The sequence below is a fragment of the Myripristis murdjan genome, chromosome 5 (assembly GCF_902150065.1).
Source record: "Myripristis murdjan chromosome 5, fMyrMur1.1, whole genome shotgun sequence".
NCBI classification, from domain to species: Eukaryota; Metazoa; Chordata; class Actinopteri; order Holocentriformes; family Holocentridae; genus Myripristis; species Myripristis murdjan.
The window spans coordinates 21,016,969-21,040,906 of record NC_043984.1 but is presented as its reverse complement, the minus strand read 5'-3'; the positions used below and the strand labels follow the sequence as shown (position 1 = coordinate 21,040,906).

At 40.5% G+C, this 23,938-nt stretch overlaps 1 protein-coding gene across 2 annotated transcripts; it reads left to right on the top strand.

Annotated features, from left to right (window-relative positions):
* The first annotated feature begins 1,657 nt into the window (after positions 1-1,657).
* Positions 1,658-23,129, top strand: LOC115358838 (SPRY domain-containing protein 3-like). 2 transcript variants are annotated; one of them, XM_030050914.1, is made up of 11 exons: positions 1,658-1,754; positions 3,567-3,713; positions 3,864-3,939; positions 8,829-8,953; positions 11,015-11,150; positions 11,298-11,486; positions 13,276-13,425; positions 17,416-17,473; positions 19,151-19,270; positions 19,404-19,525; positions 19,853-23,129. In XM_030050914.1, exons 2-11 carry the CDS (start codon positions 3,586-3,588, stop codon positions 19,985-19,987), a joined length of 1,239 nt encoding a protein of 412 aa, XP_029906774.1. In that variant the 5' UTR covers positions 1,658-1,754; positions 3,567-3,585; the 3' UTR covers positions 19,988-23,129. The 2 variants fall into 2 exon arrangements, with proteins under 2 accessions (XP_029906774.1, XP_029906771.1); XM_030050911.1 differs by having other exon boundaries at positions 1,658-1,808.
* The last annotated feature ends 809 nt before the right edge of the window (positions 23,130-23,938 follow it).

The window sequence follows — 23,938 nt, the reverse complement described above, 5'->3', positions numbered from 1 at the left end:
GATCGCAACTGAAAGGGTTGAACTACCTGAAGGCAACATAGCAGACATGCAGGACAGCTACAACCAAATACCTCCATAGAGTGAGGCAGGTCCTGAAGCGCCAGCTGAATGGACAGAACAAGATCCAAGCCATCAACACCTACACCCTGCCTGTGATCAGATACCCCGCTGGTGAAATATCCTGGCCAAAGGGGGAGATAGATGCCACTGAGGTCAAGACAAGGAAGCTCCTCACAACAAATGGAGGATTTCACCCCAATCCAGCACCTTGAGGCTGTACACTAAGTCGAAGTAGGGAGGCTGAGGACTGGTGAGGATTGGTTGTTTCATCCAGGATGAAACAACGAACATCCAGGAATACATCAGGAAGATGGCCCCCAGTGATGACCTGCTATGTGAATATCTCAGGCAGCAGAAGCCCAATCAGGAGGAGGAAGAGGAAGAGGAAGAGGCACTATCATGTAAGGACAAGCCCCTGCATAGCATGTACTACTGACAGGTAGCAGAAGTGGCTGATATTGAGAAAACGTGCAAGTGGCTCAAAAAGGCTGGACTGAAAGTCAGTACAAAAGCAGGCCTTAAGGTCTACCATACCAGGCAGGAGCCCAGTTGCAGGCTGTGCCAAGATGTCCCTGAGACAGCACAGCACAGCACAGCAGGGTGCAAGATGCTGGCAGGTACGGCATACATGGAGCACCATAACTGAGTGGCTGGCAGAGTGTACAGGAACATCTGCACCGACATGGCATGGTCGATGGCATCAAAGGAGAATTCACTCACCTTTATCTGCATGCATCATTTTTTCAAACGTGCACTGCACTAGTCTAACTAAAATGTAAGGAATCTCCTTCAGTTCTTTCTTTCGTCCTTCATTTATCTTGACAGTTATTCATCCAAGCAATTTCACACTTGGTGGGTATATTGCTGAGGACCCACGGAAGTGCAGTGTTGACTGTGAAGTTGTTTGGATGTCCAGAAAAGCTGTTTCCAGGTAGCTGCAAGCAGCAAAAGACAAGCAATGGGCCTGTCGCGAAGAGGCATGTTTTGAACAGGCACTGCACAAGTAATAATAATAATTATTTGTCTTCTTCCTCTTATTATTATAAACTTTATTTGTATTGCACCTTTCACAACATAGTTACAAAGTGCTTAACAACATCAAAATAAAAGACAGAATCCATTAAACAATAAAAGCATTATTAAAAGAACATAAAAAAGCACAGTAATAGTTTCACTTTTGATTACACTGGAGCTCTCCGAGAAAAAGTGAGTCAAACTTTCCATGATTATTCAAGCAGAGGAAATTTACAAGGCGACATAAATGATAGTCTTGGACATAGTTGTGAGGCGACTCTTCATTCAATTATACCTCTGAACTTGTTTCTTCTGTACAGCGTTAGGATTTTCTACAAAGGCGAGACAGTCTTCCTCTACAGTGGAATGCTATTAGTCAAAACAATGCCGTACAATGCCACACACACACACACACACACACACACACACACACACACACACACACACACACACACACACACACACACACACACACACACACACACACACACACACAGGTCTGTATCGCATGCGTGTCAGCACGCCATGGGTTAAAGACACTCACCCGCACTTGCCCTTTGATCTGATTGGTCGAGTGGGCGGGACTTCCGACAGCGCATGTTCGACGTAAAGTGACAGATCTCAGCTCGTCAAAATTGGAAACGAAAACAAAAGGACGACGCGCTACAAGTTACTAAACAGTGAGGAATTAATGTGATTCCGAGGGGCTTTGGATAATGTGTGGATAACTTAAGGTATATTCATGTTCACATTGTGTTATTAATCACACAGTCCGACATTTACGTTAAGCCAGCTAGCACCGCCGCCGAAGTGCTAGTTGTAGTCTGTTGTAGTTTGAGAAATGTGATGCTACCTTCAGGTGTGGCTCGTAAAATGGTGAAACCAAAGATTTATCATACCACTAGTCGTACTTGCGAGGTGATCGAGTTGGGTGTTTGTTTATATTTACAAAAATAAGTTATCAGTTCGATCTGAAGTGATAAATACAACTATTTGATTCAGTCGTACTTGAGCTCGTACCTTTTTGTCATCGTCGGTGAATATGTTCGTTTCCCTCTACTCTTCATGTTTGAAGCATAACCAAGAAACACACCTCGCTAAGCTTTTTCTGACGAAATCACGTTTGCTCTGCCTTAATAATAGATGCCCCCCACTCGTCCAGTGGTTAATAATGTGAACATTTTGAGATGTTTTGATGTGAAAGTATGAATCTGAATGCGTACAGACAAAGCTGGCTGTGTAGGATTGTAAGCTCACCTGGGTTGGTCTGACCTGAGTCCTGACCTGCCAAAATCACACCAGCACCCCCCACACACCCACCTCAACCCCTCAGTGAGGTAGAGGCATTTCACTGCTCCACGTTTTTTCTAAGAAAGAAAGAAAGAAAGAAACTACAAAACAAGGTGACTAAGCAAAATGCCGTGGCTGTCCTGTGTAACTGTATTATAACCGAGGAAGAAGACATCTTTACTTTAGAGTGAAACGTTTAACATACACATGTCTGTCTATATCAGCATACATTGGATGGCAGACAGGGAGAGACCAGTCCATCACTGGGGTAAAAATATTCCAGGATACCCTTGCTGGCATGTCTTCTTCATAACATGGGAGGAAATGGGAGCAGAAAACCCCACAAAAACCAGAAAGCACGGTTTTTGTCCTGGCTGTTGAATCTGGGTGCTTCTTGTTATGATATGACAATGTTAATCCCTTCATGGTCAAATATTTTCTCAGTCTTTTTAAGAGGGATCAGTGCTGTCATTTTGTCATTTGAATACATCCATTGCTGTCCCTTTCTCGCTGCATTTGTTCCATAACTTCCTTAAATGATGCAATGGCTGTGCTGATACACGTCACACTCTGATGGTCCACAATACTGCAGCTATTTTGTCCCACAGTTGTTCTTCATCACCAACTGAAGCTCCAGGAGTTCAATCAGTTTTTGAAGGCAGCTTCAAAATTTGGTAGAAATGAAAGGGTTATCTGATCTGGTTATTTTGAGCCTCCTACTAGACAGTGTGGCAGGTATCCTGTTCTGTGATCAACTTTTGAGGCTGGGTGCCAAGTGCTGACAGGATCTATCCATTTCCATTCACTTTAAATGATGTTGCATGCAGTTGCAAAAGTATCTTGCAATCAAGTTGAATCAAGTTTTTTATTTTTATTTATTTATTTTTTTTTAAGTTTTTTTTTAAGCTGTGCTATAGAAGTGTCAATGAATGTCAAAGTCCTAAAATGGTAATGTTAATATTGAGGAAGCACTTTACGTGACTGTAGAGGACGGGCTGATGAAGTGCGTTTCTGTCGCACATCACAACAAAATCTCAGAAAGAATTCTGACTGTCTTGAATATGTTTTTTGTGTTTTGGGGATATTGGGATGATTGTGAGCCCTGGTTAAATCATATCCTGTGCTCGTAACAAGACAGCTATGTGTGATCACATTGGCCATATCTGTAAAACAACATTTGATTTATTTCCCTTTTTTCCTAGACTGTTACAATATTAGGAGATGGACGACATTAACCTCCACTATCGCTTTCTGAACTGGAGGCGGCGAATCCGAGAAATCCGTGAGGTGCGCGCAGTGCGATACCGGGAGCGATTCAAAAGGATGCTGAGGGACGGAGACATACTGAGGTATCAGTGATGAGCAAAATCAGTCCAAGAGTTTTAACTGGCATCAACTATTAGTCAGATATGTGTTTGACACCAGGTTAAAGCTTTCATTATGTTTGAAATCATAGCCATATTTTTGTTTCTAATTGTCATTTTTATATCTATTTGTAGGTATCAAGGGAACTCAGATGAAGTTGGCTGTTATGTGGCTCCAAGGCCATTATCGAAAGGAAACCGCTATTTTGAAGTAAGCGTCAATGATATACTCTGATTATAGAGATGCAAAATTAAAAATACCTGGCCAGGGAAAGGTTAAGGTCATTCATGCATCTTGTTTGAGTACCGCTTGAAATTAGGACAATCTAACCTGTAACAGAAAAACAAACAAACTACTAATTTAGGCTATAGGCTAATTGATGACTAACTAACATAGTTCCTGCAGTCAAATTTTGTTGGTTGAAGTTTTCATACCTTGCAGTTATTTTAATAATGGCATTTATCAAAAATATTTTCATTTTAAAAGAATCTAGCATGACAGATCACTCCATGTATTTATCATTTTGTTCTAACATGAGTTGGTCCAGACTAAATAAAGACGGGATCATAAAAAGTCCTTGGACTTAAGTAATGCTTAACCAATATGGGCTTGGCTGTACATAGTGGGATATGCTTACTGTGTAATAACTGACAAAATGCCAGATTAATGAGCAGGCTTTGCAAAGGAGGCCTAGTTGTACGATGAGAAGGGACTTGGCAGACCATTGTGTCTGGCTGCATGCCCACGTCTTCTTGAGCCATAATCAACAGGAAATTATCATATCTCTTGGGAATAGCACCTTAGAAATGCACTACCCTATTTGGAAAGCAAAATTTGAAGATCTTTCAGCTTGGAAACAGATTAGTTGAATTACTTGGCAATGATCACTACATTGTGTGCTGGGACCGAACATAATTGCTGAAGCTATTGCTAAATCTTCAAGCGTCATAGATGCCAAAGATAAAGACGCCAAAGCCAGAGGCAATCTCAGCAGTGAAGTCCAGTCCCAGAACAAAAGTAAACCAATCACTTCTTCGTGATTTTTTTTACACCATTTTCTGTGCACCAGATTGATTCTGTGCACCAAATTGATACAAAACTATTGATGTGATTGGTGAGAAGGGACAACAGTATGGTGTTGATTAGTGGCGAAGCTTCATTTCACATGAAAAATGTTTGGCGACACAAGCTAGAAGCAGGTAGGAAGCCCCTTTACCTGCCGAACTGCTTGATTTCATGGAAGCAAGGGTTCAGCCAGGAGCTCCATTGGCAGTGTAGTTAACTAGCACCAAAGTCATGTCCGTGTAACCTTCTGGAGATGACAGTGGATTCTCATCATCCTGGAAATTTCCATCTGAAGATGCATGAATTGCTGCATTGTGAGGGGATATGATGTTTCGGCAACAATACTTCGATGCTGCCAAGGTGTCTGAAAGTGTATCAAGAAAAATTCCCTCTTACACCCCCACTATTGGAGTTGATCCATGAATTTATACTGTTTTCCCCAGATTCTGACCCTGCTAACAGCATGTCGCAACAGAAACTGGTATTTACAATTGTAAAAGAAATCTGACGCACTCGAGAGAGAAATGAATATTGAAGAAATAGCTACAGTTAAAACATGCCAGCCCGTTTCAGTCATTGAAATGTGTTGGCCTGGATGTGCATTTCAGGGGCTGAAAGGCGTTGGCATGTTTTAATTGAATAGCCATGTGATAATAAAGGCTTTTGAAATTCATCTCCCTCTTGAGTGCTCAGATTTATTCTAAAATTCTGAACTAACAGGATCCCCAAACTGAAGAGAAACAGAGGAACATTCATGTCACACCTGAGCAGAGCTGCGTACGTAAAGTTTTTTGAACTGGTATTTGTTTGACCGGGTGATGTATTTTACAGTCTTGAATCCTTCAGTCTTTGTGATCACATGCAGACTCCAGCGATCATGGTGTAGGTCTTGGCTGACAGTCCTCTGCCGCTGTAGCCCGTTTGCTTCAAGGCCCAATGAGTTGTGTATTCTGAGATGTCCTTGTGACCCTCTGCTGTTGTACTGAGCCGTTAACTTGTGGCCAGCCTGTTCACTTGAGTGAGTCTTTTCATTGTCCTCTGACCTTTCTTATCAATGAGGCATTTTTGCCTGCAGGATTCCAGCTGTCTGTGTGTTTTTAGCTGTGACCAACAGCCAGTATAAGTCACTCTCGGCTGGTCAGTGGGGTTAGAGGAGCTGCTCTATTAAACCCAAAAATGAACAACCAAAAAACTATGCCCAGTTATAGCCAGTTGTTACAAAGATATAATATGTATAAGATTCTCAGGCAGCCACACTTGGTAAAACAGAAAACCTTGATTGAGGAATCCTGAGCTCTAATCCCTGGCATGGGATACTCATACTTTGGTTTTCTGTTTGGTTTCACAGAGCCAAATAGGGCACAGTTTATGACAAATGGCGTGCTTGTTTGTTTATTACGCTATTTTGAGCAATCTCTAGATACTGTGGTGTGAAAACATCCCAGATGTGTGGCATTCCCTGAGAAACTGGAGAATTTAGCACCAGCGATCATGTTCAAACTTGTTAAAATCACACACAATGCTTAGCCAAAAAGTGAAGCTGAGCCTCATCTCAACCTCATCTGTATGCATTATACCTGTATGCTTTATGTCTACGTGACTCACTTTGTGGAGGAGGGAGTTGTTTGCGTTAATGGGCATATATGCCAATAAATGTTAATAAAAGCGGGTGCTGATCATAGATATGAGGTTAGATTTGAGAAGCCATCTGAGAGTTACACACCGACAGAACAGAGAGACGTATTGTCTGAGAAGAGTGGTGGTGAGGTCATGGGAAAGGACTTAAAGTTTCCTCTTTTCCTTGCCCTGGATTTGCCAGTGCTCCGATTACAATGTGTCCATGTAGTGCTCCCTGGAGATGATGTCATATATAATCATGGTCAGTATTCACTTTAGGTAATGAGGATGTTGGCCAGTTTGCCACTGGTGTTTTTTTTTTTTTTTTTTACTTCTGATGTCTATGTGATATTGTTATTTTCAAAGAGTTAATACCCTTTGAGGAATTGCCACTAAGTTAACAGGAGGTAAAACTTCTACTATTTTAACCACAAAGTTCAACAACTAAACAGCAAAATACAGTGGCATTTAAAGATACACTATGCAAAATTGTCAAGGGTCGATTGATGTGAGAAGCCTGTAGACTCAGTACAGGGTTCCTACACAGTCTGGAAAAGTATGAAAAAGTATGGAATACAATTTTGATCATTTACAGGTCTGGAAGTGTACGGAAAATCTTTTCCATTCCAGGCTATTGTTTTCGGTGTACACTTCTGTTTGACTGTTTGTGCTCCACATGCTCCACAAGACGGGAAAATGCAAATTTTCAGATGAGTGGCTGACCCATTCAAATTATTCAAAAAGGTTAGTGAAGGATCAAAGTGCAAAACAAAAGCTGTGTGTATATTGTGTGCTAAATCAAACATCAAACATGGGTGAGGCAGCCATTTACAGTCACACAGACGGCAGAAAGCACAGAGCTTTTCAAAATGCCCTCTGCACTGGGCGTATCATCTGTTTTAGGCTTCAGTAATTTACAGGCCTGATAAACATTTAGTTATCAGCAGTCAGATATAGCCCGAAAAAAGTCTACAGAAAAGTCTGGAAATGTGCATCTGGAAAAGTATGGATGAATGAATTTTGAAATGGAAGGTGTGTATGAACCCTATCAGCTGACAGAAAATGTGAATTAAGCATGTAAGCATGTATCAGTGAGATACTGCAATGATGAGAGCCACGTACACTCTACCATCAACCATGCTTATTCCACATTTTTTAGTCAGTTTAGTCTGAATGATCCTCACTTATCCTAACTAACCACACAACCATAATTGTTTTAATTTATTTTTATTTGCTCTTTACATATTAATTACTATCTATGTATTTGTGAATATTATATACAGTCTCAGAAATGAAATGAATAGAATCAGCATTGGGGCAACTGGCAGCCATCTTTGGCAGACTGACTGAATAACTTTTATGACAGTTCCATGGCGACAAAACAAGCATTATTAAAATAAGTTTTAATGGATGATATTTTTACAGGGACGAACCATTTGATTTTGGCTGTAAGATGTTGCTGTGGCTCAGGCTGCCGATGTCAGAAGGCTGTAATTAGCTGCACTTGTGAGATCCTGTTACTAAACCAAAACTGCAGCACAGAGACAGAAGTATCTGCCAGACTAACCCAAGGTCATGTTAAGGTGAAAACCAGTGCATTTACCATGGTTATGATGTCAGATAATCCTAATTAGCGGCATTATTGTTAACAAAAAAATGTTCTGAGAAAACATTTTCCGTTGGCTGTGCATCAGCCGTTCGCCAACATAAACAAGCTCTGCCCTGGACGCAGTGACATCAGTGACAGCGTACAGCTGTTGCGTTGGCCAGTGGAACCACCCAGAAATACTCGCATGACATGAGCCAAAAGCCCTTACTGAATCTACCCATTTCTATTTCTATGTATGCGGTTTATTTTTAATTTTCAGGGGATGAACAGCCCTGGTCTGACGTAATCAACCCAAGAATATCCATGAAAAGTAGGATAAAAAAAAATACATTTCCTCCATCCCAGTCCCTCCCTCCTTGAACTCATCAACCAGTTTTCTTGCTACACCCCCATACACCTTCCTCCCTTGTTCTGCTCCAATAACACTTCATAATGCATCACACTTACACCCCCCCCCCCACCCACACACACACAAAAAATAGAGCAGAGATTCATACACATATGCAGAGTTTGTAGCTTATGACCTGTTGCTCTCTGTTTTGAAAGGTATATTTAAAGTCTAAAAGTCTTTTTAAAAGAGTCCCCAAATTATTCTGAAGCTGAATCTCATGTCTTTGCAATATTTGGTTTACTAGGAGAATTAATAATGAAACGAGGCAGATTTGGCTGAACTGTCCTTCAAATAACCCAAGAAAATCATGTTTTTGGTTTTGAGAAATGATTTTGGAGTTTCAAAGAAAACAGTTCCTTGACAGAAACACTTCAGGTGAAGTTGTAATCCTTCTGTTGTGTCTTGTGGGATTTGCAGGTGACTATCATTGATACAGGAGTGAGGGGGATGATTGCTGTTGGCCTGGTGCCTCAGTTCTACAAGCTGGACCATCAGCCGGGCTGGCTCCCACATTCTGTCGCTTATCATGCTGATGATGGCAAGTATGTGACATGCCTGAAACACTGATGCTTCTCTGAAATTTCCCTCAGAACATATTCGTAAATTGCATTGGACATGTAACATTTATTTTCTCTCACATGAGTTTTAAGCTGTAACACGAAATGAAACTTTTGCACTAACAAACTCACAAAAACACATTTGTTTGCAGCTCCATCCTGCGGTCCTCTTTTGTTAAGTGCAGTCACGTATGTCCTGTTAACCCAGTCTGCTGTGCTGTTTTTCCATTGGCACTTTTGGCTGCACGGAATCGAACCGTGCCACGCTGATTTGCATTTCCATTTACCAGTTTAAGCACACCGAGTTGTGCCGAGCCCTCAAGTGGGCTGTGGCGATGTCAGCTTCGTCGTCACTCATTGGTCAGAGAAAGAAATTGAACAACTCTGAAACAGAGCTGCTTGCAACCTGCAACAACTCTCGTGAAAGTTGTACTTTAGTTGATAATCTAACCCTCTAAAAAAACATTTTTTCAGTGAATCTCTTTGTTACAATAATTTTGTTCATGTGACGCAGCCATTTCAAATTAGTCTTGTTGATTTTATTGAAAATAAAACATTCATGTCGAGTGCTGGTACAGAAAGGAAGAAAGACTTGTCAACGTGTCCACGGGTGACTGACAGGGCTTCAAGCCAGTCGCCTTGTTGTAATGGAAATGCAAATACCGGCCGCACTGGGCTCACGTGCTGAGTGAAACCGAGTAGAGCCAGGCCAGCACATGTGTGTGGAAAAACGGCCCACCTTCTGTGTTTACCTAGCCTGTCAGCTCCCCATGTCAGTTCTCCCCTTGCCACCTGTGCCTACTTGCGTTAATTGTGTGTGTTTAAGTCCTCTGTCTAGTCATGGTCTTAGCCTTGGTAGTTTGTCAGCCAGCATGTTCTCCGTGTGCTGTTGCAGCCTGTTTTTGTCTTCACTTCTTTATTAAAGTCATCTTCACCAGTCATCCTGCCCCTGTTCCTGCGTTTGGGTCCTCTTACCAACATTCTACATAACAGAACATTTTAATTTTGTTAAATATCTGCTCCTCAAGCTTGTAATTATATGTTTGAAAGAGTGATTTCTCTTTAAATATGCCTTCTGACACATGCCGGTAATGATTCCAACAAAACCAAAAGGGTAGATGAATAGAGGCATATGAAAGGCAGAAACAGAGGCATTTAGTGAACTAGATGGCACTGAATTTGTGATAATTTTTCAAATGTGTCAGCTTTGCCACTGCTATATTGAGCAAAAGAGTGGCAACATGTAAATTTTGTAAGCCTGAAGTGTCTTATAAGGCAACAACCAACCTGAAGACCAAATGCATTCATATCACGAGACTGAAACCAGAGACTTTGCCCAGACTAAGGCACAGAGAGCACAAACAAAATAATAACGGGGTTGACTCAGAACTATTGTTTGTGTATTTCAGATGGACGCCAGGAGCGTGGGAGGACGCTTGCCCATAGCCACAATTCTAATTACAGTACATATAAATTACAAACAAGTATTTAATTGAGTTGTACCTAGATTAATATAGGAAAAGGTAAAGGTCCTATTGGGACACCTGCACATAAATGGTCATTTGTCACAAACAGATTCAGTTTGAGAATATAAAACTGGCCTGTTGTTGTAGGAATTGGAGACAGGTTACAGAGACAGCTTACAGTACATACACATTAACATTTTGGTTAAAGACAAGCCCTTTTAAATAGCTTGTTTGCTCCTGTCAGACAGTAAACATCACATTATTCATTGCACAATATGTTGTGTTTTCTGATATGTGCAGGGTTCCTCACCCTCTCCTGGTGTTGATTCTAATATAAAATTATATAAATTCAGTAAAACAACAACATTACATAGGGGTTACTTTGACAAAAGTCGCAAAATGTTATAAAATGAAAGGAGTGTATAGGTTTGCGTTGCTGGAATAAGACTAAGTTATATCATTTCACAAACACTGGGTAAGGTGAGTAACAGTATATATCCTCTGCTGTGGTAATCGCTCCAAATATCCAAAAAACCTCTCAGGCTCAGCTGCTGAACCTCACCCCCCTGTCCTTCCACAGGCTGTACAATGGCAACACTGTAGGACAGCAGTTTGGGCCAAAATGCAACCAAGGTGACAGAATTGGCTGTGGAATATACCTGGACTCTTTCGATGATGGACAGATTACTGTGTTTTTTACCAAAAATGGCAAGGAAGTAAGTTCTCCCCTCCTGTCCTATACTGCCTCAGATGTACAGTTGACTCATCCATTTCATTTTACAAGTGAATGCACCCTGTTTTTCTTAGTTCATAGTCACCAGCTTGTTCATCCTAAGCAGCACTGTATTTTTATTTGTGTCCAGGTAGGCAATGTAGAGATCCCAGGATCTCCTGAAGCTTTCTACCCTGCTGTGGGGATGCACTCACTGGGGGAAGAGGTACGACTGGACCTGCATGCAGAGTGGGGCATGGAGGAGGAGGATGGACTGATGATAGTGGATAGCCATGAGGATGAATGGGCCCGTCTGCATGACGTGAAGGTGACTGGCACGGTAAGTCCTGTGGTGCTATAAATGGAGAATGTTTAAACAAAGAAGATAAAGAATCGTGGCATCCCTATCCCTAAATAAAAGGTAGTATTATAGACGCAGTAAGCTTGTCAAGTGTGTACATCAGTACATCTGTCTCCCCAATAAATGTTGGCATTGTGTCACAGGCAACAGCAGGTTCACAATTCACAGTCTGTCTATATGTTTCCATGTGAGTCCTCGTCTAGGATACTTATTTAATAGAAATCTGAAATATTTGTTGGCTCCTAGGTTTAGTTTGCATTAAGATCACACTAATTGGCATACTGACAGACTGAGTCATTTACCAGCTGTCTTTCAGAAGAGAGAAGCCACTTACTTGTCATAATGCGACTCCATCATCCATGCAGTCCATTCAGTTTTCATTAAGATTTACTGAGGAGCAGTGCAGTACACTGATATGTCTTATGTCTTATGGTAAGACCTGCCATATACACACCTCACCATCTCTACTCTGCTATCCCTTTAGTATGCTGTATACATAAATGTGAGTACATTTTAAGTACAAGGGGTATTTAAAAAAAAAAAAAAAAAAAAAAACTTCACCTATACAAAGTGTCAGTAATTTTCCTATGAATATGAAATAAATGTTTGTGTATTTATAAAATAATCAACTAAAAGAAAAAAAAGAAATGAGGACAGACCAGATGTCTTAGATGAAATTTAATAAATAAGACTTAATCACAGATATGGTACCAGAGTTAAACAGTAAATGTATAAGTAGACAGTAAAACGTGATAACCAGGTAAAGCAGATATTTTCCCAAAGGTGAAATCAAGACATGCCCGCTCATTGTCCTCCTCCTGTCTGGCATTATCCAGCTCAGTGTTGTAATGGGGACGTGGGTGGGCAGTGAAAGAGGATGGGAGGGGATTGCAGCTGAATAGCCCTTGGGCAGAAGCAGCTAACCTGCATACCTCCTACACATTTAATTACCGTTGATTTCTACAAATGCAGCCCTGTCCTGTGTTACAGTCTGAATTCCCTGGAACTCATTATTTACACATTCACACGTGTCATTGCCGGATGAAAGCCATCCGGACTGAATATACGAGACGTGTCATTAAAGGGCAACATCAGTGCTTTTCTGTGGGCTCTGAAGGGTTTTGAGTTTAAAGCACTATGCTTTGATACCTTACAGTGTGATATTTAAATTAGTAGATTGCAGTGTGAAATGCAGGCTTCAGGTTTCCAGTTATTAGCCTAGATCCTGTTTTGTTAGGTTTTCTATTTATACCTCCTTTGAACTGATATGAATAGATTAGAAATGATCACTTTGTTGCATTTATGTCAATGGTTTGGTTTCAAAATCATCTTATTGAACATTAGGTCAGCCATTCACAGGACACGTGCACTTCAGCTTCAAAAAGAAAATGTCATTTCTAGAGCCTGCCAATTACAGCTATATGCCAGTGTCAGCAGATATTGGCTGATCACAGATACATAGGTATATCTTATGAACCTTATGAAAAATATGACAGCATACATTGTGGTAAAAATCACTTGACATCATTTAAAAATGGTGTTATCATTAAATAATTTGCCCTGCAGTGTATGCACTTTGTATAGTTCTTAAGTTTGCTGAGCTGTGTATCAAAGCTGAGGCGATGGGTAGCGTGGATTGTGTTAACACGGTTGTTGTTAAATATGAAGACTCCACTGCATGTTTCTGCAGTGGAGCAGTGGAATATCAACGTTGCCATTGCTTGTGTGTCTTTAATAACAACATGACATGTATTTCTTGGTGTTCTAGTTGCTGGAGTATGTGGGCAAAGGGAAGAGCATTGTGGATGTGGGCTTGGCCCAGGCTCGTCGGCCTCTTAGCACGCGCTGCCACTACTATGAGCTGGAGATCGCAAACGCTGGAGAGAAGTGTTACATCGCCCTGGGGCTGGCACGCAGGGTAAGAGTCTCCTTGTTTTTGTCATCACAACCATCCTCTAGTAAACATATCATCATTATCGTTCTCTTTGACACATTGTATTATTATATGTTTAAATTTGTGGTTATTTGTCAGTGCAGGAAAGTCTTCTGTCGCCCCTCTTACACTAACCCAACGCTGTCCTCACTGTTTCCAGTCCGAGTGATGAATGACTGAGAGAGGAAAAGCTAACAACAGAATAAATATTGTCTCATTTTAGCCTCTCACTTGGTTTTCCATAGAAACCACAGGTTGTTTACGCGCTAGCTCGCTATGTTAACTTGATAACATACTGCAGTGGAGTATGGGGGATCAGTAATATGGGACAAGGTTTCTCCATGCAGGGTGACAACCTCAAACCATTCTGTTTCTTTCTGTCAGTTTCTGCCTGTCTTACTTTCCCAATTTTCTTTATATTCTAATGGTCAGTTGCCAAACACATGAAGAAAATGTTAAAATTTTTATACTGATATTTTATTTTTTTAAAACAGCACTCATCATACATCATACGATACAGAAAATTGGACAAATAATATAATTAACTACAAAGATAGTACTAAAATGAACACCTATAGCCTAAGCTTAATGGGAGAAAGTTGGATGTGGTTAATCTCACAGTAATGCTGTTTATTGAAGATCCTTTAAAGTACCATGAGATGGGTGACTGGGATAATAGGCAGCATGTTGAGATAACTGAGTTCACATTTGCGGAATACTTAAGGAAAGGTTGCCAGATCGAAAATTTTCCTCTCTTCATGCAGAGGAGAATTTAAGCTTCTCAAGGTTAAGGTGAGCCACGAGCTCCTCTGCCCACTGTTTGTGCAATGATGGCAGAGCAGCTCTCCACTTAGCCGTCTAGCTGGGAGTGTGGAGAAGGCCGTGGCCCATGCTTGGCCCATGCTGTAGCCACTAAAATCTCCTCCAGGATTGGTGCCAGTATTCCTGTCACAGGGTTAGGGCTGGCCTCTTGTGTCTTGTAACTCATTTGACTGTTGTAACTCAAGGAATCAGCTCGTTCGTATGGTGATGAAAGTGGAAAAGTCTTAATTGGACAAAAACGTCAAATTCAGGCGTCAGTTTCATTGGGAAAGTATAGCGTCCAGAGAGCATAGACATAGAGCATAGACTAATAATAATCTGTGGTTAAAGATAAACATATTTTCATAGACAATATAGTCAGCAGGGGGATCTATTTATTGTCTATTAAAAATGTTTTTTCTGGAATATGACTGTTGTTTTCATATTTTCTTTTGACAGCGGCCTGTCAAAAGAAAATATGAAAAAGGTAACACATGCAGTAGTTCCTCAGGCTAGGCAATTATTGGTTGATATCCAAATTAACTGAATGAATGGTTCGTTCGAGTATCTAATCATAATTGATGACAGCGACTAATTATGCATATTTTGGAAATATGTAGTAATCACTCGGTTCTGTGAAAAGACTTGTTGGATGTTTACACAACAGAGATGCAGTCACCGGGTTTTAGCCTCGCATGGAATCAACATGAACTCTGCACATCCTGTTTGATATAATTAAAGTAGCATAATGGTTAAGATTCAGTCATTGTGTCAGTTAAATGGTGGATTGAGAGGAATGAAGCGTGGCGTAAATATTGCTGCTCTCCTAGGATGTACAGTGCCCATTCTAGTCGGTCTGCTCCATACTCATCAGTCGAGCGTCAGCCTTCACAATAGCAGTGGTGTTTTGCCAGCTGTGATCCTGCTCACACACGGAGATGACCCATCATTGTTCATCACTGTGCTGCTCTCCTTTTCCTGTCCTTGACGTTAAGCTCCCCCCTACGTTTCTACCTGTTAGTGTGAGTGCATGTTGAGCCCCCAGGCTGGACGCTCTGGAGAATAGAGCTCTGTCATTTCACTGATTGTTTTCCAGGAATTGTTTTTTTGGAGGTGTCTGCGGTTTTGGTGGGGCCTTGTAAATCCATCAATCGGTCATTCCTGAGGTTTCATTCCAACTCCACCACCTCCTACCAGCTAGCATGAGACATCCTTTCATCAGTCTGCTGATGGGACCCATTACCTTTTCACTGCAGAAATCAAAACAAAGGTGTCTGTTTCCCAGGATGACAAATGCTGAAGCCCACTTGTGTTGAAAGCAGTTTCAAGTTGCTCAACTCTTGCTCATTTTATATTAGATAAAGGAGCAATTGTTTATGGTGCATTCCTTTGCCCCCCTGTATTTCTAGCCTTCGGTATTTGTCTCTTATTGTCTCTAGCTCAACATCTACACACCATTCATTACAAACTCCCAGTCTCTTCACTGTATCCATATTCCATGTTTTCTCTTTAGGACGAATTTTCTAAAAAGTCCATTATATTCCCGTCATCTTGCCCTCCTCATCCTTTCTCTTTCTGATGCCTAGTATTCCTATGCCTGCTGCTATCTCTCCATCATACTGCAGGTTTCAGCTACCAGTTAAATGCTCTGCTTATAGGGGCTAACACTTCTCTCTGTCTTAACTGTGATATTGGAATAATCCATAAACTGGCAGGTCAACAAAAGATTGATTTTGTTGTAATGCATCACACAGAACAATCTCTGAGTAGAAAGTAGTGCTGTTGTTGAACCTGGTGATGCCGTCCCGATGTGATGTGATGTAGCTGATTAGCATCACAGGTTCCCCGAAGGCATTAGCTCGCTGTTAGCATAATCAGTCATATTCACAGAAATGACTCTTCAGGCTGCCAGAAAAAAGGTCCTTTGAATAGTTTGGCTTGTCAGTTGTATTCAGAGAGGCCAAATACTTTGCAGTACCTGATAAGACTGAATGCAGGGGAAAATTATGGTGATCAACTGGGCAAACTGAGAACAAGTAGACTCCTGCAAAGTAAGAGACTTCTGTGGAGGCAGAAGTTATTTCAGAGCTCAAAAGGGCACAGAATCAGCTATTCCTTTGTAATTATTGTACAGATTTAAAATCAAAATAGATTTCATAAAAGATTATCGGCCTCATCATCTAATTCCGTGACACTTCTCTACTAACAGGCCAGGTATAATTGCTCAGTAGCTATTGTATGTTCAGGTTTCCTATAACTCTCATTTCACACTTATTGTTGTTCATGCCAAACAATGAATTAACTTCCTCAATAAAAAGTCACTGTCATTTTAGTGAAGTGAAATCCCCCATTGATGTTTTTTTCCTGACAGTGTCTGTTTTATTTTATTTTATGTTTTTATTATATATTTTTTGTTTGTTTGATGTCTTCATGACACACAACCCCCTTTTATTTCTTAGTGAAATTACTGTTTTCCTCCATTTTTTTTTTTATAACTAACCATGCATTTTTTTCTTTTTCTTTTTTTTTTTTAGATAAACGACAATATCACTGTCAATTCACAATTAATATGTAAACAGATCTTAATGTCCTTTCCGCCCCTGTCTGAGGTCATCTACTAGCCCGGGTTAGTTTGTGATGCAGGCCTTGAAGTTCCCAACCTGTCAGTCCAGCCCACTGTCAGGCAGCATTGGTGAAACACCTGTGTCTGCATCTGGAACACTGAACACTGCGTGAAACAAAATTTGATTGTCAGTTTTCCCTGTGCAAACTAACAGGGTAACGTGTTGTTTGAAAAGGAAAGAAAGACCCCAGAGAGGGTAGGAGCATGTGCTTTGGAGTTCCTTTTTATAGTCAAGTCTGACAACCCCCACCCCGTAAATACATACTTTAAAAATAAAATAAAAGTGATATGCACAGCCCCATGGTGTGTCTCTCCATGTGCCATTTATACTATTTGAATGCTGTTTGATTAATTCTCAGATGTTCCAACAAACATTTTAGTTCAGGGCTGGTTTTATTTTACCTAAAGCTACCTAATTTATATTTATTTGCACACACACCTGCGCGCGCACACACACACACACACACACACCAAATTATATGAAATGAAGTGAAGACGCTGTACACATTAGTTGATGTCCTGTTGATATTTCATGTTCATTTGATTCACAGGACTATCCCAAAAACAGACATCCTGGTTGGAGCAGAGGGTCCATTGCCTACCATGCAGGTGAGTGCTGGTGAAAGACACACATCATCTGACATTGTGATTTCTTTTCCCTCTGTTACTCTGATCGATTAACAGTAACAGTCTAATTGCTCTCTGCGATCAAAATAAAGCCTCTTCCAATGCTACAAATGTAAGAACCAAGACTGAGTTTGTAGACACAAACAATATTCAGTTCAGAATAACACCAGAGCAGATCTTAGTCTGCTGCTGCCCCCTGGTGGTCAGCAGATGTTGTGACAGAAACTTTTTGTAATGAATTTCATCGGCACAGTATATAGAACTTGTCAGATAAAGTATTTATTCACAGAGTATCAAATACTAATTAGTTCTGTGACTTGGTACTGGATTTAAATGCAAATAGAGGCAAGACATATTGTGGTAGTTTTAAAATCACATGAAAATATTCTGTGTGATAAAGTCTCCTGCTGTAGTCTGAACTGAGGAACTCTGCTATCGCTGCCATCTGGCTCACTTGTGATGTTGTTGTGGAAGTGGGTCACAAATCTGTTGGCAGCCATCGCAACGTGGTTTATGATATTCACTTTAAAGTCATTGTTTGTTACCAGCTGCACAGTATGAGCAAGGCTCTGTGCACCGTCTTGAGTCCCACTCAGACACCTGGAGCTAGGCCACAGGGATGTAGCAATCATTTTCATCGACAGGCTGTTCGTCTTCCTGTAGCTCCACCCCCTGCTGTTTTCAGAGCCTCTGTTAAAGTTTCAGTAGTGGGTCTCTCACACATCTTGTTAGTTTGTACTACAGCACTTTTTATTTAACAATTCTAACTTGCATAGTGTCATGTTACTGCGGCATTGACAGCCACTTTGCCACTACGAATGTAGATACAGTACAAAGAGACAGAATGAAACATAACAGAGAGGGGGGATGCCATGCAGCCACCGGCCCAGGCCAGAATCAAACCCATGGCGCTGCTACAAGGTCTTAGCCTAAATGGTGTGTGGTATATTTTTGTCCATTTGAGCCATGTTTATAGATTCTGAGTTGAATTGCATGAGCCGGCATCAATCAGATGAACATAGACTCTCCTCTTACCATACCCTCATTATAACCTTATTATTCTTCTCATTATAGACGTAACACTGACACGCTGAGTCATATTCTCTCACTGCACTGATTTATTACCCTGCTCAAGCAAGCGGTGTGTCTCTTGAAGGTGTTTTTGATGCAGTTAATAATGTAGAGGAACCCCAATACAGTAAAACATTGTTGGTGAACAATTATTTGTTGAGGCTATTTCTTATCTTTGCAAGGCAATGCTTAAAAATATTTTAATGTCAGTTTTCTTTCAGCCACAACCATCTCTGTATTCATTCACGTGGTTCTCTTCTTCTTATAGATGTCTTCCAATATTTTGGTTTTATTAACATAAGGACAGTGTCCATAACTAAAGTATTACACTAATAAATAAACAATAATTTAAGAAAAACAATTCTCTCCTTTTTCTTTTTAGCAATATAAAGACTTGTGTATGCTGACATAAAAAAACACATTTATTTGCAGAAAAAATATACATTTTTTTTTCTTTTGTATTTACAGATAAATGTATTTACAGAAAATATCACATGTATCTTCATAAGAATAAAAACAGTAACAACAGTCATGCATGATGACTTACTTTAACATAGCACCAGTCAGCTGACTTCTCCCTCTTTGCAGATGATGGAAAGATGTTTCATGGCAGCGGTGTGGGGGACCCCTTTGGCCCACGCTGCTTTGAGGGGGACATTATGGGCTGTGGGATCATGTTTCCACGTGACTACATCAGTGACGGTGGAGGTGAGCGTCCTCTATTGAGTGTAAACACACAGAAATGCCAGAATGGACACACATGAGTCTCATCACACAGTTTGTCTATGATCATCTTTCTAATCTGTCTCCCCCTGCTTTTATGTTCTGTGTCATCATTCAGACGACATGGATGACTGGGACCTCGATGCGTGGCCCAAGCAGAGTCAGGTTCAGAATGACCTCTATGCAAATAATGACGATGAAGAGGAGGATGGAGAAGATGTGGACGGGAGGAAGGTCACGGTGAGATGCCCTGTGAAATCTGTGGAGACCAGGAAATAACCGAGCAATAAAACATAGCATTCTGGGCTCAATAACTAAACCCCAAACCAAAATCTCTGTCAAGCCTGACCTCTAGTGGTGAAAAGAAGGATGGCTGGTGTTTGGTGGCAGGTGATGTCACCACCCATAGATCACAACAGGTGGTGACATCACCTGCCACCAAACACCAGCCATCCTACATTTCAGCATTAGTCAGGCTTCACAAAGATTTTGGGGTTTAGTGACTCTTCAAATCTAAAACGTGAACAGTGAAAATAATTGCTTCGCTGCCCCCTTGTGTTTGAACAGGTGTTCTTCACCCGCAATGGGAAGGTAGTGGGCCGGAGAGAGGTTGCAATACCAGCGGGGGGTTTCTACCCGACAATTGGCATGATGAGCACTGGGGAGAAAGTCAGAGTGGACCTACACCCCCTCAGTGGCTGATCAGACTGGAGGACATGCAAGGAACTAGGAAAACAAAAGTGCTGTAATCAGAGGAAGACTGGCGGAAAGGAAGAACTCTACTTAAAGCTTTTAGTTGAAAAAACAAACAAACAAACAAAGAAACAAAAAACAAAAAAAAAAAACGGGTGATCTAGTGTATTTTGGAGATGTAACACTAATACCTCTCTACATCTGCTGGTTTCAACATGCTACTTGAGAAGTCACCTCAGCAGAATTTACAACGGTTCCCTCATGGACTGAAAATGACACAAGTGATGTTATGTATTTTAGGAGGAATGGGCAGGATCAAAATAATGTATATTAAAATTGCATGAGTGCCTTGAGAAAATCCTTAGTATTGAAATAGTTTTTGAGGAGATCAGCGCTCTAAAAGGGCGATAACACTATTTTTGACATATGGATCAGACAGAATGTGATAAAAAAAAATAAATGGAAATGTCAACATATGATCTCAAGATATTGAAGAGGATAAAATGCTAGACAGAGCAACCCCCAACTACAGATTGGACCCCATTTGTCCTCAGAAGAGGAGCATCATCTGTGTGAAATCGTCTTCCTTGTCTCGCCCAGAAATCTGTGCTGCTTCGAAATAAGAGGTTTAATGCAACTTATTGAGCTTTTGTTGGTGCATTACTGACGCTTAGAGGCGACTGTAATTAGTTCAAAAAATTCTGCTCAGACATTCTTCCTGAAAAGTGGTTTGCTCTGTCCACCTAAGCACATCACTGATGATCATCAGAGATTAATTCCTCGGTTTTGACTTGGATGTAGCATTCTAAATGTTAACATTAGTATGCATCATGAAAATTAGCTGTACCTCTACAGTTCTGCTGTTTCACTCTAACGTGGTGTCATTCCTATAATGATGCAGTATTTTATGACAGTTGTGCAATAAATAGAAACTTCATCCCTCTAGTCCACATCTATTAGCAGTTATCGACAGTTATGGAATTAAATTTAATAACAGTTTGTTAAAATCAAGTCCAAACCCTGGTCATGACCTTTAAAACGCACAAATATAGTCACAACTGTTTGTTCTTTATAGAAGTAAATCTCAACAGTTTCAAAGGCAAATTTCACGTTATTACAACAATTCTTAACTGTGTAATCAAAGTGACAGTTTACTGCCATTATACTGTAAAGATGGAGAGCTCACTTTGCTTGGCATTAGACTCCAAAAAATACTCGAAGTCCGGCCAAGAGCACCAAACCAATGCAGAGCTGTCATTATTGAAGGACGTCTTTATGCTGGCGTTTTCTTTATTTTGACAATATCATTTTTGCTTTGTCATGTCATTCCTCTGAGAAATGCTTGGCATGTTTTTCCATTACTGAGATATTTGGTATCCATGTGTGACGAAATGTTGCCCCAGGCTTTCACTGTATCTGACAATGTGCCATACACAACTCCAAAAAAAAAACACATAGTATTTAAACTGATGACAATGACATGCCGAATTTTTTTATGACACCGTGCTGTACACAAGGGAGCCTTTTATACAAGAAGACACCTTTTACCTCAGCAGCGTGTCAAATGTAATGTTTTTGAGGCTTGTCATTCTAAATTTGTGGATTATCAGCTCAAAATGCAAATGCCTCAGTAGTGGGAAACGATGAAGAACAATCATCTAGTATTAGTATTAAATTCTATCAAGACCAAAATAATGTTGAACTATGTCATAAAGTACCATAGTACATTAAGCAGGTATTGTTACTAGTTCAGCATTAGAAATTTTAGAATTTTTTTTTTAAGATTCAAATATTGAAAATGAAGCCATAGCCAAAAGTTGCATCTCTCAGGTATATACCAAAATTGAAATGAATTACAATTAATTACATTGAATTTTGAGTCTATTTTAAAGGTTTTCTATAAATTCCGCCATATGCTTTTGTTTTAAGCACTTTATAGTTCCAGTATATGGTGGAAACTTAATTATGTGAATGTAAGTCTTCTTAAACAACCAGACTTCGCCTAAAACAACTGACAGAGAGCCAAGAAAACACACCGCCACACCACCACCAGCCTGTCCTGTAGACATCAGGCAGGGTGGCATGTTGTCTCTGCCAAACTCGGACCGTGCCATCACCATGTCTCAACAGAAACCAGGATTCATTGGACCAGGCATCGTCTTTTTTTTTTTTTTCCACTCCCGAGTCATCCAGTTTTGGTGATTACGTGTCCACTGCAGCTTCGTCCTCACGTTCTTAATTGACAGAATTGGAGCCCTGGGGGGTTTTCTGCTGCTGTAGCCCAGCTGCTGTACAGGTTGTAGGTTTTTTCCAGATGCAGGTGTTCCAGCGAGTAAAATGTGAGCAATATCAGACTTGAGCAAAGAAAGCTTGTTCTCCTGCCATCATGTGAGTGCAGCAGAGGACCGGGAGCTAAACAAGGGAGTGTGTGTGCAATGCTAAAAGTATCAAATGGGCTGTTGTTATACCTGAAATGTCATATGACGGTTGTTCAGTCACAACTGTGTAAACCCATGTAATTGCACCACGAGTGTTATTATGTGGAAAGGATGTGTTCCATTACTTTTTTGGGGTTCAGCTGTTGGAAACTGTGTTTGTATTGGTGAGCAGCACCCACTGTGAACCTCGTGTGTGCAAAGCTTTACAGTGAAGTATGTGACTAAATAAACACAGTCAAGTTGTGATGCCAAAAACTCGAGAGTAAGCCCCAGGTTAAAAATATTTGTAATTATCCTTTAAAGGACACTATACTTACTATTGAAACAATATAATGTATCTATGAGGCTATGAGATTGTCTGTTCATAAAATCTGCCACATGTAATGGTACCAAAGTGCAATCTGCTGCACTAATCACTCCGAAATCCTATGAAAGAATTTCAGCTGCACTTCATATACAACCACAAATGTCATTCATCATTGATACCTATAAAGCAAATGGCCTGAAAATGCTGCAGACATACAGTTTATTGTATCTCTAATAGATCATCATAGAAAACGTAAAAAGTGTTCAGCTGGTCTCTAAACACCTATCTATTTAAATAGTATCTCCCTGTACAGTTCTTTTGTCATTCATCTGAATGCAATGTTTTTCTTCAATTTGTAAATTCAATTTGTAAGGGGACTTTTTACAATAAAGGCCATGGAATCCTCTGGAAGTGGTGATGCCAATTTTTTTTTCAGAATTGATTGCTGAGGAGGATTGTTTTTTATACATTTGGATCAGAGAGCTTGAACATAATCTGCTCTAGGCCAAGTTAGGTGTGCAGCTTGTGCACCCCTGCTTGAAAGTGAGCCACCAATGTGAGACCTTCGAGCTGGGGATAAGCCCAAGTCAGCTTGCTAACACATTAACACCAGCCTCTGGTTGCTCAGTTGCCAAAAGGCCGTAGACCAGTTGTGCAATTATGATTTACTGGGTTTCAAACTGATCCGAGACCTTTGTTGAAGGTAATCCTCCCTCAAACCCATCCTCTGTCTTTCCTGTCTCCCTTCACTGTCACCTAACAAGCAAAAAAAAAAAAAAAAACAGGGTGTGAACCAGGGCTGAGCCTTTTAAATGGCGCCACAAAACAAAAATACTGGTATTTCTTAAATAGCCTGGCCCAGACTGAGGCTTTGGCCCCCACTTGAATTGCCTGTTAGTAACAAAGTTGGTGTCAGCTCATCAGAACATGTCGTCATAGTTCATTACTCTTTGAAAATGCTTAATATTCGTGTTACTCTCAAACCTTTTTTGGTTATTTGTGGTTGGCTAGGGGCCAATTTGTGAAGCCTCAGACAGACTTGAACTTTTGTTCTCTTTTGCTTTGGGATGAAAAAGTCAAAGAACCCTTGATGAGTATTTGGAAAAGGGAGATTATCTGCACACAGACGCTCAAATATTGGATTTCATGGCATGCTTTGGGTTCATCGGGACATACTCTATGAATATACTGTATATGTTTTAAATCAAAAAGCTG